The sequence below is a fragment of the Anomaloglossus baeobatrachus genome, chromosome 8 (assembly GCF_048569485.1).
Source record: "Anomaloglossus baeobatrachus isolate aAnoBae1 chromosome 8, aAnoBae1.hap1, whole genome shotgun sequence".
NCBI classification, from domain to species: domain Eukaryota; kingdom Metazoa; phylum Chordata; class Amphibia; order Anura; family Aromobatidae; genus Anomaloglossus; species Anomaloglossus baeobatrachus.
Genome location: NC_134360.1, coordinates 205,423,998 through 205,438,479, shown reverse-complemented (window position 1 = coordinate 205,438,479; position 14,482 = coordinate 205,423,998). Strand labels below are relative to the sequence as shown.

Sequence of the window (14,482 nt, the reverse complement as noted above, 5' to 3'; positions counted from 1 at the left end):
GGCGCATCTCACATCATTCCGCCATACCGGCGGCCTTTGGATCCCTGGGACCTTAATCTGGTCCTCATGGCCTTACAGAAACCCCCCTTTGAGCCTCTTAGGGAGGTTCCTTTGTTTCGACTCTCACAGAAAGTGGTCTTTCTGGTGGCCATAACTTCTCTCAGGAGAGTTTCTGATTTGGCTGCGCTCTCTTCGGAGTCACCCTTTTTGGTTTTTCACCAAGACAAGGTAGTTCTCCGTCCGACTCCGGACTTTCTCCCTAAGGTGGTGTCTCCTTTCCACCTTAACCAGGACATTTCATTGCCTTCCCTTTGTCCGGCCCCTGTGCATCGCTTTGAGAAAGCGTTGCATACTTTAGATTTGGTGCGGGCGCTCCGGATCTATGTGTCACGCACCGCTGCTCTCAGGCGGTGCATCTCTCTTTTTGTACTGACCACAGGTCAGCGCAAGGGTCTCTCGGCTTCCAAGCCGACCCTAGCTCGCTGGATTAGGTCGGCCATCTCCGATGCCTACCAATGTACTCAGGTGCCTCCCCCGCCGGGGATTAAGGCGCACTCGACCAGAGCTGTCGGTGCCTCTTGGGCTTTCAGGCACCAGGCTATGGCTCAGCAAGTCTGTCAGGCTGCCACTTGGTCTAGTCTGCACACCTTTTCGAAGCACTATCAAGTGAATGCTCATGCTTCGGTAGATGCGAGCTTGGGCAGACGCATCCTTCAGGCGGCTGTCGCCCATTTGTGAAGTTAGGTTTTGCCTACTTCGCAGTTTCTGTTTATTACCCACCCATGGACTGCTTTGGGACGTCCCATGGTCTGGGTCTCCCATAAGGAACGATGAAGAAAAAGAGAATTTTGTTACTTACCGTAAATTCTTTTTCTGATAGTTCCGACATGGGAGACCCAGCACCCTCCCTGTTGCCTGTTGGCAGTTCTTGTTCCGTGTGTTTTCACCGGCTGTTGTTGTAGACAGAGGTTCCGGTTGTTCCGGGTTTTACTCTATCTCTACTTGTGGGTGGATGTCCTCCTTCAGCTTTTGCACTAAACTGGCTGGATATGGTCATCCAGGGGGTGTATATGCTCGGAGGGAGGAGCTACACTTTTTAGTGTAGTACTTTGTGTGTCCTCCGGAGGCAGAAGCTATACACCCATGGTCTGGGTCTCCCATGTCGGAACCATGGGTGTATAGCTACTGCCTCCGGAGGACACACAAAGTTACTACACTCAAAACGTGTAGCTCCTCCCTCCTAGCATATACACCCCCTGCTAGCCAATCCTAGCCAGTTTCATGCTTTGTGTCAGGAGGATCACACACACACATGCATCCTTTTTTGATTTTTCATTTTTTCTAAAGATTTGGAAGAAAAGCGGGTCCACTGGACCCCCGGCATGTCCCTTCACACTCCCCTGGCGGCAGTGCTGTTAAGGTTGACTTCAGGGCAAGAGCCCTTCATGCCGCGCTCCTTCACCATCCCTTAGGGGCTCTGGCTTGAAGTTGGAGCCAACTCGGTTCTCACTGCCTTGCAGGAGACCGGCCTCCATCCGCAGCCCTTTGGCAGGACCCTGCTGGACGGAGCACTGGACCCCCACCCCACCAGGGACTGGATCCTGCGTCTCAAAGCTAAGTATAGAGACGTTATTCAGAGGGTCCTTCTAGAATGTGGAGCTTTTATTGGGGGGACAGTGATTTATGTTGATAATGCTGCTTTTTACAGTGTTTCCGGCCGGTTTCACAGTTTTTACTGAGTACCGCGCCGATGATGCCTGATTTTCGGCCGCATGTATAACTCTAGGCCCCGGCTTCAGCCGCGGCCTAGTTTCGTTTTGTTCCCCTGCATGTTAGTCATGCAGGGGGACACTGTAGCGCCGTCCGCCGGCTGCTCTGCACAGGGGACGACACTCCGTTTTAGGAGATGATTCCCTCCCCTGTACATGTCCTTAGCCCTCCGATTCCCGCTCCTGGGTTAACCCCCGCCCCCCCCCCCCCTCACTCTGGCGCCATTTTCTTAGCGTTCTTAGTACGCTGATCGGCGCTGGCTGCTCTGCAGTGCAGAGGGAGTGGATATATGGCTGGGGGTCCAGGCTTGGAACCCGGGGGGCACTCATAATAGCGGCCTGATAAGTCACAACCTCTGGTTGTGCAATTTTTTACACTATCAGGGCATTCTGAAGGAGTTAATTCTTTATTATAGAACCTCCTCCTCAGCAGCATGTCTCACACTAGGAGCAAAGCTCCAAGGCTGTACACTACATGTTCTGCATGTAAGCTCATATTGCCTGAACTGGCACAGACCCACACTGTAATGGTTATGTGGTGGTGCCTCTGCCTGGAGTCTCCCCAGGCTGACCCCTGTCTTGGGTATTCTAGACATTCTAGACATAGCCCCCCACCTCTGCAGCATGTCTCACAGAGCGAAGCTGCAGCCTGTTTTTAGTATCCACTGCTGGTAGTCTCAGGCTGTACCGAGCTCATAACCACTGTGGCCCCTCTGCTTGGAGGCTCATTCATGGTCCCTCCAGCCGCTCCGGTTTCGGTGGCTGACCCCTGGGGGAATCTTTTTTCCAGGGGTCGGCCTGTCCCGGCATCTGCTGAGCATGCAGCCCCCTTCTCAGGGCGTTTTCTGCTCGCTCAGCAAAGCTCACAGACCCCGTCCTCCTGACAGGGAGACGCAGGGTTCCCTATCCTCCCCGTCCCGCAGCTCCGATTACGAGCTGACTCACTGGACGAGGAGGATGTCTCTACCAGGGGCTCGGACGGATCCGTCCGTAGGTGACGCGGATGCGAATGATTGGATTGCGTCCATTATACTTGTATTGGACCTCCATCCGCCTGTATCAGGGGAGTATTCCCCGCTGGCAGAAGGGCATCAGTATACCTTTAACAAGACGAGGAGTGTGTTCCTTAACCACTCCAGTTTTCAGGCGTCCAAGCCCGCAGCCTGTCCTGCAGATCCCACAGCGGGGTTCTGCTGCCTGTCTCCCCCTCCCATCAAAGGTGGTCAAGGAGTGTACTCATTCGCCAAGGGTGGCCACTCCAGTGTCTAGACTTTCAGCCCGGATAGTTGTATCAGTGGCTGACGGCACCTCTATAAGGATCCCACGGTACATTAATTTTGTACTGGACCTCAATCCGCCGGAGTTACCTTATCTAGGTGAACACAACGTGTGTTCCTTAACCACTCCAGTTTTCAGGCCCCTGTGACCAGCCCAGGGTCCACTCTGACAGTCGCTTCCCATGAAGCGTGATTCTGAGGACTGTGTTTCCCCTGTCCACCAATAGTGGTCAAGAAGTGGGCTCATTCACCTCAGGTGGCTCAGCCCGGACCGTTATGTCAGTAGCTGACGGCTCCTCAGAGGAGATGCATTCCCTCACAGGGACTCTATGCCCAAAGCGGTTGCCTGAACTTCCAGACTTCAGTCTTTTCATCCTCTGCCAGGTCTGCCATGCTGTACACCGCACGGCGGTGGTCTTGGCTACTTTCCTCGCTATCCGCAGGCTCCTGTGGCTTCGGAAATAGAAGGCAGATGCCTCTATAGAGGTTCCTTGCTGGGCTCCCCTTTGGTGGGACCAGTCTCTTCGGAACCAACTGGATGAAATTTAGGAAGCTCTTGGCGGGGAGTGTTCTTCCTTGCCACAAACCTAAACCAGGGAACCTGTCCAGGGCAGGAATCAGTTGAGGTTTCGGTGGTTTCCTTTCCTCCATCTGATCGTCCTCTAGCTCGGCCTAGGTTCATAGAACCAATTGGCTTGAAGCTGCGTCTTCAGAAGACCGCAGGAGATGCTGCCACTTAGTCAGGTTCCTCCGAGCTATCTAGCCACGCCAACCTCCTCCTAGTCGGTGGCAGGCTCTCTCCACTTGGCGACGTATGGTTCTAACACGTCTCCGTTCAGTGGGGGCGGGATTATATCTCCCATGGCTACAGGATGGAATTCTGTCCACCCGCCAAACAGATTTTTTCTGTCACCTCCTCCCGGCTCCAAGGCCGCCGCCTTCTCACAAGCCGTGGCATTTCTTGCAGGCCAATGGAGTAATTGTACCGGTTCCCGACTGGGAACGGTTCTGAGATTTTTGTTTAAATCTATTTCTAGTCCCCGAAGAGGGCGGTGCCTTCCGACCTGGATCTTTAGCTTTTCAAGCATGGTCAGGTGTGGCGTTTTCACATGGAGTCTCGGTCTTGTTCCGTGTGTTTTTTTTCACCGGATCAATCAAGTACCCAAGGAGATTCCCTCGCAGCCATCGGCATCAGAGATGCTTTTCTGCAAGGGTCAATCGCAGTTTAACACCAGCGTTGACTACGTTTTGCCATCAGAGTGGTCCAATTCGTGGCTCTTCCCTTGGGGTTGGCCACGGCCCCTCGAGTATTCTCATTGGGGCTGCTGTGATTAGGGTCCTGCACCCCTAGGGATTGGCAGTGATCGTTTGCCCTAGACGGCCTTCTTCTCAGGCCTTCATCCAGTGCAGACTCTTAGCAGAGTACTTCGCTTACTCTCGCCACTCTAACCTATTCGGGTGGCTTGTCATTCTGTTCAAGTCCACTCTGACTTCGAACCAGAGGTTCTCAAGGTCGCAATTCGAGACTGTCGGCTCTTGTGAGGCCGCTCTTAGTCGATCAGTAGTCCCTCCGCTGGCGGTCGACGTCGTTCTATCAGACACCAAATACAGGTGCTGGTCAGACGGTGGCGTCAATGGAAGCGATTCCTTGCCCAGTTTCTCCTGCGCCCTCTGAGACTGGATGTTGTCCGCTGTACACGCGAACTCCCTCCTTCCACGGGGTGGTGGCTTTGCCACTGACCTAGGGTTCGTTTTCAGTGGTGGTTTCGGCCACTCTGTCTCAGGGACGCTCCTTCCTGGCCCCGTCCCGGGTGATCCTCACCAGGGTGCTGGTCTTTCCGCCTTGGGAGCAGTATATCTCCGCCGCGGAGCGCAGGGCGCTTGGACTCTTTCCGAATCAGCCCTCTAGATCAATGGGCTGGAAATCGGAGCTGTATTCTGGCTCTCTAAGCCTTCACCATCGGTTGGCGGCTAGGCACAGTCGAGTTCAGTCGGATAACGTGACAGCGTTTTCCTACATCAACTTCCAGAGCAGGACACTCAGTCACCTGGCAATCTTGGCGCCTCAACATTCTTCAGTGGACAAGGGACTCCTAGTCCACCGTATCCGCAGCCCACATCCTCGATGTCAAGACTGCGAGGCAGACTATTTCAGCTGCCCAACCGTGGTCCACAATCCTCAGGGTTTGCAGTAGACACACTGGTTCATGTTTGATCCCAGCTTCGTCTCTACCTCTTGCCCAGAGCCCTGCACAGGATCAGTAAAGGGGGCCGTCGGGTCATTCTCTTACTCCAGACTGACCCAGGCAGGCTTGGTATCCTGACCTGCTCCTTCTGTCCGTTGGGTTGCCATGGCATCTTCCGGACCGTCCAGACCTTTTCTCAAAAGGTCCGTTTTTTCCGTCAGAATTCTGGATTCTCAGATTGACGGCGTAGCTATTGAGTCCTGGATCTTGGCGACTTCTGGTATCCTTCCTGAAGTCATCTCCGCTATGACTCGAGCTCCAAAGTGTCCTTGGACCTTTTTAGCCTTGCCGACCCTCCTGTCCCTTCCGCAGTCCGGTCTACAGCTAGGACTATCCCTCATTAAGGGACAGGTCTCCGTTATGTCGGTATGTGCCAGCGGCGTATTGTCCGGCTGGCTCCGGTGCGCTCCTTTAATGGCGCGTCTCACATCATTCCGCCTTTCCGGCGGCCTATGGAGCCCTGGGACCTTAATCCGGTCCTCCCGGTTCCCGGAAACCTCCCTTTGCGCCTCTTAAGGAGGTTTTCTTTGTTTCATCTTTCACAGAAAGTAGTCTTTCTAGTGGCTATAATTTCCTGCCAGGGAGTTCTGGCTGCACTCTCTCTGAGTCACCCCCTTTTTTTGGTCTTTTGCATCAAGACAAGGTGGTCTCCGTCCGACTCCGGACTTTTTTCCCTAAGGTGGTTACTGCTTCCACCTTATCCGGGGCAATTTTTCCTGCCTTCCTTTTGTCCGGCTCCTGTTCATCGCTTTGAGGAAGCATTGCATATCCTGGATCTGGTGCGGGCGCCCCGGATCTATGTGTCTCGCACCGCCGTTATTAGGCGGTGCACCTCTTTCTAGTACTGACTGCTAGTCAGCGTAGCGGTCTCTCGGCATCTAGGCCGACCCTGGTTCGTTGGCTTAGGTCGGCCATTTCCGAGGCCTACAAGTGTACTCAAGTGCCTTCCCCGCCGGGGATCAGAGCACATTTGATCAGACCTGTCGGTGCCTTTTGGGCTTTCAGGCACCAGGCTACGGCTCAGTACGTCTGTCAGACGGCAGCTCGAATTAGTCTGCATACTTTTTCGAAGCTCTATCCAAGGCATGCTCTTGCTTTGGCAGACGCGGGCTTCGGCAGACGCTTCTTTCAGGCGTGTGTCGCCCATTTGTGAAGTTGGGTTTTCCTGCTTCTCAGTTGTCTGTTTATTCCCACCCATGGACTGCTTTTGAACGTCCCATGGTCTGGGTCTCCCATAGGAACGATAAAGAAAAAGAGAATTTTGTTTACTTACCGTAAATTCTTTTTCTTATAGTTCCGTCATGGGAGACCCAGCACCCTCCCTATTGCCTGTTGGCAGGTTTCTTGTTCCGTGTGTCTTCACCGGCTGTTATTGTTGTAGACAGAGGTTCCGGTTCTTCCGGATTTTACTCTGTCTCTTCTTGTGGGTGGAAGTCCTCCTTCAGCTTTTGCACTAAACTGGCTAGGATTGGCTAGCAGGGGGTGTATATGCTAGGAGGGAGGAGCTACACGTTTTGAGTGTAGTAACTTTGTGTGTCCTCCGGAGGCAGTAGCTATACACCCATGGTCTGGGTCTCCCATGACGGAACTATAAGAAAAAGAATTTACGGTAAGTAAACAAAATTCTCTTTTTTTTAGGCGTTTCACTGGAAACCAGCTCTCCCTTCACGGATTAGGTTTTCCCGTGAAGTGGGCCTGCTTAATCTACATTTGCTTTCACCAGACTGTGGTACCTAATCTGGGATCTACTGCTTTATAGCACTCCCTCCCCCCCCCTTTGAATCCTTCCTACTCTTCTTTGCCTTAGTTTCGAGCAATACCCAGAAGGGATTGTTGCTGGAACAATTTTTTGGGAAGATAACAGCCTTGTCATCTTTCCTTCTTGTTATTCACCTGATCGTGGTGACCCTGGGTCTTGTTTACCATATGATAGTTTTCCCTTGCTGTGTTTTCTCATTCTTGTCCTCTGACCGGTCTCTAGGATGTATTATACAGGTCAGAGGGCATCTCGGCGCTTCTTTGTTTAGTAGAGCCTTCCTAGGTGCTCTACTTTCTCGCACATGTCCCAGACAGTCCTCTAGTCTGGATTAACTCTACCATTCTGGACACTTATTAGACAAGGGTCAAGGCGTCCTCACTATCGTTCCAGGTCTCATCACCTGTGTCTAGGACCTCCTAAACTTCTTGTCATCAGGTATCTATTCGACAGCTCTCCAAGTTGCTTTCTTGTTATCTGCTGTTACTTTTTCCGGGTTTTACAGAGTACAGACATTTTTACCCTTTCCTGGGCTGTTCGGTCCTAGGCAGAATGGTTTTGCAATTTACAGTGTCCGGTTTCCGTCCGGAGAATCTTGCATCTGTTCTTCCATTTTTCTAATCTTTTTTTTCCCACCTGGGGACTGCTTTAGGACGTACCATGGTTCCCCGTGTCCACCAATGAAGCAATTAAGAAAAGAAGATTTTAGGTACTCACCGTAAAATCCCTTTCTTGGAACCTTCATTGGGGGGGGACACCACTCACACTTGTCAGATGCCTTGTTGGGCCAGAATTTTATTACAGGTGCTTCTCCTATTGCTTTCACACTAACTGATCAGCTTGGCTCTGGTCTGTTTTTGTTTTTTTTTTGTTTGTTTGTTTTTTGTTTTGTTTTTTTCCTGTATGTCAAAAAAAAGAAAAAATATCTGAATGTGGCCTAATTAAAGGAAAATCACAATCAAGGGATAAAATTGGGACAGGATCCTCCACGTTGAGACAGTTGTTGTTTTGCGTTTTTTTTTGGGTTGGTTTTTTTTTTGTGACATTGCTTTTTTTTTTTTTTTCAACTCAGGTTTGAGAAAATGGCGGAGGACTGCAAGAAAAACTGTGAGATCCTACATTTATCACAAGCTCAGGGCCTGGATCCTCCTCCCTATCATTTTGAGGACAAGACACTAAAAATTGTCAGGTATTGCCTTACTTTTTTTTTCTATAGATCATTGACTAGAGAATTATATCATTAGTAGAGCGCTCTTCCCAGTGGTCCCTTTAGTCAGGGGGTCGTGTTTAGAGTCGGATCCTCGTCAATCTACGGATTGGGCCATCAACATCTTTTATAGATGGAAATCTAGATCTGGCACTTTGCAATATCTGTGTTGTGCTTCTTGTCCGACTGTATTATAAATCGGTCAGTACGGATACACAGGCTGCACTTGGGAAGATCCACATGGACTTCTGTGCTGTATGATCTCCGTGTGCTTCCATAGGAGATACGTATGGTTTTCCATATTCGGGAAAGTATGAATCCTTGTTTAGTGGGGAGAAAAAATTGTATGGAGGGCAGAGCAGAAGGCAGGACCCTTTCAGACAGATTTCAGACCACTACAGGCTCCCATTAGACAGTGCAGCAGAGCTGGAGCTAGAGGCTTCCACATCACGTTTAAGACCAAAACTCTAGCTGTGTGTATATATGCATGTATGTGTATATACAGTATATATGTGTGTGTGTGTGTGTGTGTGTGTGTGTGTGTGTGTGTATGTGTGATATATATACATATATATATAATATATATATATATATATATATATAATATATACACACACACACACACACACTGAAATTGTGGGTCGCTATAATTCCTTTTTCTCTTCTACCAACAGGGTTTTCTCAGAACTCAGTAGTACTGAGATGCTGCTCATTATCGTTCGAGGCATTAACCTTCCGGCTCCTTCGGGTAAGAGTCATTATATGTCTCAGTCACTAAGTGTCTGGTTTCTCCGTAGGTTTTTTGCTTAGTTTCTTGGAGCAAACAGAAATCCCTTGTGAGCAGCACTTGCACGGGAGCTGAGCCCAGTCTATGCCATGCAGGTGTCCTCTGTGTTACACAGCAGACACCAAAGAGTAATTGTTGAGATCAAGAATGACCTCAGCATTTTAAAAGGGGGTTTTAGGTTTTTGAAAGCCTCCTGTTTAAAAAGTGATCTAACCCGAGGTTTGGTGTTCGTACTAAACACCGACTTTACAAAACCAAAAGTAGCTTTCGGATGCTTCATGTGTACTGAGCACTTTCGTGAGCATCGCTGTGCTCGGGTACGCTCGGTGGTCGTCCCAGTGCGAGCTGCTTGTAGTGTTTGAATGACTCACACTGGGGGTAACAGCGTGATTGGATGTAGTGTGCACCCCCCCCCCCCACAAAAAATTTAAAAAAAATGGAGAAACCCCACCCAACCTACATTCGATCTACTTATAGCTGGCTGCATGTGGATGGAGACCCAAACTGCCCAATTGGTGACTTCCATTGAGGTTCAGGTCAAGTCCGGGTCCCAAAGGGAACTTTTATCTAAAGTCCGGCTGAACCTGCCGAACTGCACTTCCACGGGTCCGCTCATCTCAATCCTCTTCCTCAGTTGCACTTTATGAAAAAATTAACTGTGCGTTACCCTCAAAAATTAAACCTCTTCGAAGAAGGAGATGTAAAATACGAAAGGGCAAAAATGTAAAATATCTTGGTCCTGAAGGGGTTAATAACTGATGATGTATTGGTCTCACATACAGGAATGGCCCCCAGTGATCTGCAGGCGTTCGTGAAGTTTGATTTTCCCTATCCGAGCACGGTAAGAGGCGTAGAATGTCGCCACAAGATTCCGTTGCTATGACGCTTTTTATCACTGCTGTATGTTTTTCTTTATTGGTCCATTACATGGCCGTGGAAGGAGTGTATGACGTTGTCAGTGTACACGTCCATGCTATGGCAGATATCGGGCTGCAGTGACCGGACGTTTTCCTTCTTGTCTTTTGCAGGAGCAGCCTCAAAAGAATAAAACCTATGTTGTTAAGAACACCAACTCTCCAGGTCAGTTTTCTCCTTGACCTAAATAATAATAATAATAATAATTTTATTCATTTATATAGTGCTATTAATTCCACAGCGCTTTACATACATCAGGAACACTGTCCTCATTGGGGCTCACAATCTAGAGTCCCTATCTGTATGGCTTTAGTGTGTGGGAGGAAACCGGAGAACCCGGAGGAAACCCACGCAAACACGGGGAGAACATACAAACTCCTTGCAGATGGTGTCCTTGGTGGGATTTGAACCCAGGACCCCATCGCTGCAAGACTGCAGTGCTACCCACTGAGCCACCGTGCCGCCTAAAGGACACAGTTCACCAAAGTAAAACGTGATATTTGAAAATGGGGCCGTATTTAATGGGCTGCTCAACCACTAAATAGAAAAATTAGATTTGCAAGCATAGTATGGCACCATCTGGTGTACAGTGGAGCTGAGCGTGTGCAGCTGCCGCGTCCGTAGTCAGGCCCGGTGACCTTCCTCCTGACATTGGGTGAGGGGCCAGGGACACTGGCCATTGGAGAACATTCGCAGAGCTCTATTACTGTGGTCATGAACTGACAATATCAACCATGGACCACAGTCTTGCAATTCTTTTTGCTTAACTATGGTGTATAGCAATGTGCCTGTCAATCTACTGTGGAGTGCCGGTTACACCTGTTCGGTCACTCTCCCAATAGTGAGTTTTCTGCAATCCCCTGTTAACTTGAAAAGGTTTACTATCCTGCTTGTCAAGAAAGGAGCAGACAGTCTGCAGGACCATAGAAGTGAAATAAGAAAGACTTTTTAATTTCAGCTTCCAGAGGGAGAAGGAAACTGATTCTGTCTAGAGCCCTACAAGCCGCCAATGGAAGTAAAAAAATGATGACAATCCTATTGTTCATGAAGATATTAACAGCTTCCCAAGGCTTTTGGAATGAAAATGATTACTTGCATAACCCTTTTTTATACACATATAGCAGGTCCCCCTAATGGTGGCTGCTGGAGACATAAGTGTAAAGCCGTGCACCAAACGTAGAATCTGTCACACTCTTCCGTCTAAGGCTATGTGCGCACGTGTGCGTAATTCATGCAGTTACGCTGTGCTTTGTAGCGCAGCGTAACTGCATGCGTCCTGCGTCCCCTGCACAGTCTATGGAGATTGTGCAGGAGCCGTGCGCACGTGGCATATTAGAACGCAGCGATTCGGCTGCTGCCCGAATCGCTGCGTTCTAAGAAGTGACATGTCACTTCTTCCGTGCGCTTTGCCGGCAGCCCCTGCTCTGTCTATGGCAGGAGCTGCAGGCAGAGTGCACGTTCTCGCCGGCACCATGCGCTTCAGAACGCAGCTTTTCAGCTGCGCTCTGAAGCGCACCTTTTCGGTGCGGTGCAGAGCGCACACGTGCGCACATAGCCTTAGACCGTGCACTAGATGTAGCACAGTTCTCAGGTTTCTGAGGTTGTTGCCCATTTCATTATTTTATTGATTTTTCTTACTTTCCCACAGAATATGAACAGTCATTTAAACTGAACGTTAACCGAAACCACCGAGGCTTCAAGAGAGTGGTTCAGGCTAAAGGCATCAAGTTTGAGATCTTCCATAAGGGGTGAGTGTGTCATTAAAAAAAACGCTATTTTCTGAGTGTCGGATTTTCTTCTGCACAAGCTTGGAGGCAACAGTTGTGTGGAGTAAAGGTGCTCACCAAGAACACATACAGATGTGCTCCAATAGTGATAATGTGCTGTGTGTCACCTGGAGGATATTATTTACATGAATCTCCTGTGCAGACAAATGAAATGTCAATAGGGATCGGTATTATATCTGTTGTCCATACTGATCATCATTACTCCTGAAGTCTGTAGGGAATGCTCCTGACTCAGATGGACGTGGGGGGGGGGGGTGTCCCTGACTCAGATGAACGTGGGGGGGGGCCACCCGACTCAGATGGGGGGGGGCATCCCTGACTCAGATGGATGTGGGGGGGGGCCGTCCCTGACTCAGATGGCCATGGGAGGGGCCGTCCATGACTAAGATGGCCGTGGGGGGTAGGGGCCATCCTTGACGCAGATAGGCGTGAGTGGGGGGGGGAAAGAGTCCTTGAGACAGGTGGGGAGGCTGCAGTCCCTGACACAAATGACCATGGTGGGGGACGGCGGGGGGGGCAGTCCTTGACGCAGATGGCCATGGGGGAGCAGTCCTTGACGCAGATGGCCATATAAGCGGGGCAGTCCTTGACGCAAATGGCCATGGGGGGGGAGGGAAGTCCTTGACACACATGGCCATGTTGGGGGGGGGTCAGTCCTTGATCTAGATGGCCTTGTGTGTTTGTGTGGGGGGGGTCTATTCCTTGATGCAGATGACCGTGGGGAGGCCACCCCCACACCTTGGTGGCCGTGTGGGGTTGCCCCTGACCTCGATGGCCACCCCTCATCTCGACTGTCATAGGGATCGCTATTACATTTGATAGCTTTAAAGATAAATATTGTTTAAAATGGCCAGAGCAATCATTACTATTGATGACCAGAGTGATGGTCATTCCTGCAGATTTTTACATGCATAATTATTGTGTCAGACATCAGTAGGGATCACTATTGCTTCCGATATCAGTAGGCATCATCATTACTCCATCCAGATAATGAATATTATTTCAGAGAACCATAGGGATCACTATTACACCACATGTCAGTAGGGATCGTCCTTACTCCTGATGTCCAAAGCGATGGTCGTTACTCCACATATCTGTACGGATAATAATTGTTCCAGATAACGTAGTATTACTTAAGACGTTTTATATAGATCATCATTACACCCGATGTCCAGATGCCTTTATACATAATTATTGATGTCATTACTTCTGATCTGTAGAGGTCATTGTTATTCCAGATATTCCCAGAAGTCAGGATTTCTATATGGCTGTTTCTTTATCGTTCCTATGGGAGACCCAGACATTGGGTGTATAGCTTCTGCCTCCGGAGGACACACAAAGTACTACACTCAAAAGTGTAGCTCCTCCCTCTGAGCTTATACACCCCGTGGAGAACCAGATCTAGCCAGTTTCTCGCTTTATGTTCAGGAGGTATACATCCACACATGCATTCTCATCTGATTTTTCATTTTTGGAAAGAGTTTGAAGAAAAGCGGGTCCAAGCCTGGACCCCCGGCATGTCCCTTCTCGCCCCACTGTGTCGGCGGTGCTGTTAAGGTTGATTCCAAGGCTGCAGTCTTACATGCCGTGCTCCTTCACCATCCCTTCGGGGCTCTGGCTTGAAGTGGGAGCCAGCACGGTTCTCCATGCTTGGCAGGAGACCGGTCTCCATCCGCAGCCCTTCAGGATCCTGCCGGACCGGAGCACTCATCCCCAGGGACTTGGAACCCTGCGTCTCAGCAAGCTAAGTACCTGAGACGTTTATATATGGGGGTCCCTTGTACTTTATTGTTGTGGGAGAGTGTGCTGAGTGATTTTTATGACATTTCCGGCGGGTTCTCTGGCTGTCGCCTGAGAACCGCGCCGATGGTGCCTGCGCGCCGGCCGCACCGCTCAAATTTAGGCCCCGGCTTCGCCGGAGGCCTACTTTCGGTTTCACTGCCCTCGCATGTCATTCATGCAGAGGGACAGCGCGGCTCCGCCCAGCGGCCGTTCTACAAAGGGGAGAGACACTCCTCACTGGGTACATGTCTCCTCCCCTGTAAGTCTCTATAGCCCTCCAGATCCCGCTCTCAGAGTGAGTCCCGCCCCCTCTCTTCGCTCCGGCGGCCATTTTCTCAGCGTTCTTCCCTGCGATCACGACTGGTCTGCAGCATCCCTGCTGAGGTGCTTGGGGGTCCGGGCTTCGGGATCTGGAGGGCACACAAACCGCTCCAGCGGTCTGGTAAGCCACAACCTCCGGTTGTGGACCTTCTGTATATACTCTCTGGGGGTCATTCTGGCAGAGCCCCCACTCCAGCAGCATGTCTCACACGAGGAGCAAGGCTCCAAAGCTGTATTCAGTATGCACTGCATGTAAGCTCCTACTGCCTGAACCGAGCACCTATCCACATTGTGATGCCTGCTCTAACCTGACGATGCCTCAGCCTGGAATCGCACCCCCAGTGGTCTCTCAGGCTGCTCCGGCTCCTGTGGCTGAACCCCCGGCTTGGGTAGAATCTTTATCTAGGTCTATCTCCCAGTCTTTTGCCGACTCCATGGGACTTCTGTCCCGGACTCTGCTGAGCATGCATCAGCCCCCTTCTCAGGGCGCTACTGCTGCTACGGCTCGCTCAGCAAAGCTCACAGAGGATTCTCCATCTGGTCTCAGACCCCGTCCTCCTAAAAGGAGACGCAGGGCTCCCTCTCCTTCCTCGTCCCGCGGCTCTGATTCACGAGCTGACTCGCAGGATGAGGAG

The 14,482-nt window shown here is 50.5% G+C and overlaps 1 protein-coding gene across 1 annotated transcript in view; it reads left to right on the top strand.

Moving 5' to 3' along the window:
* CC2D1B (coiled-coil and C2 domain containing 1B) overlaps positions 1-14,482 on the top strand; it is a 127,456-nt gene that overhangs the window by 100,954 nt on the left and 12,020 nt on the right. Inside the window, exons 18-22 of the mRNA XM_075320088.1 lie at positions 8,121-8,237; positions 8,930-9,003; positions 9,825-9,883; positions 10,071-10,122; positions 11,606-11,705. Of these exons, the coding sequence (XP_075176203.1) occupies positions 8,121-8,237; positions 8,930-9,003; positions 9,825-9,883; positions 10,071-10,122; positions 11,606-11,705 (402 nt within the window). The remainder of the gene's footprint in view (positions 1-8,120; positions 8,238-8,929; positions 9,004-9,824; positions 9,884-10,070; positions 10,123-11,605; positions 11,706-14,482) is intronic.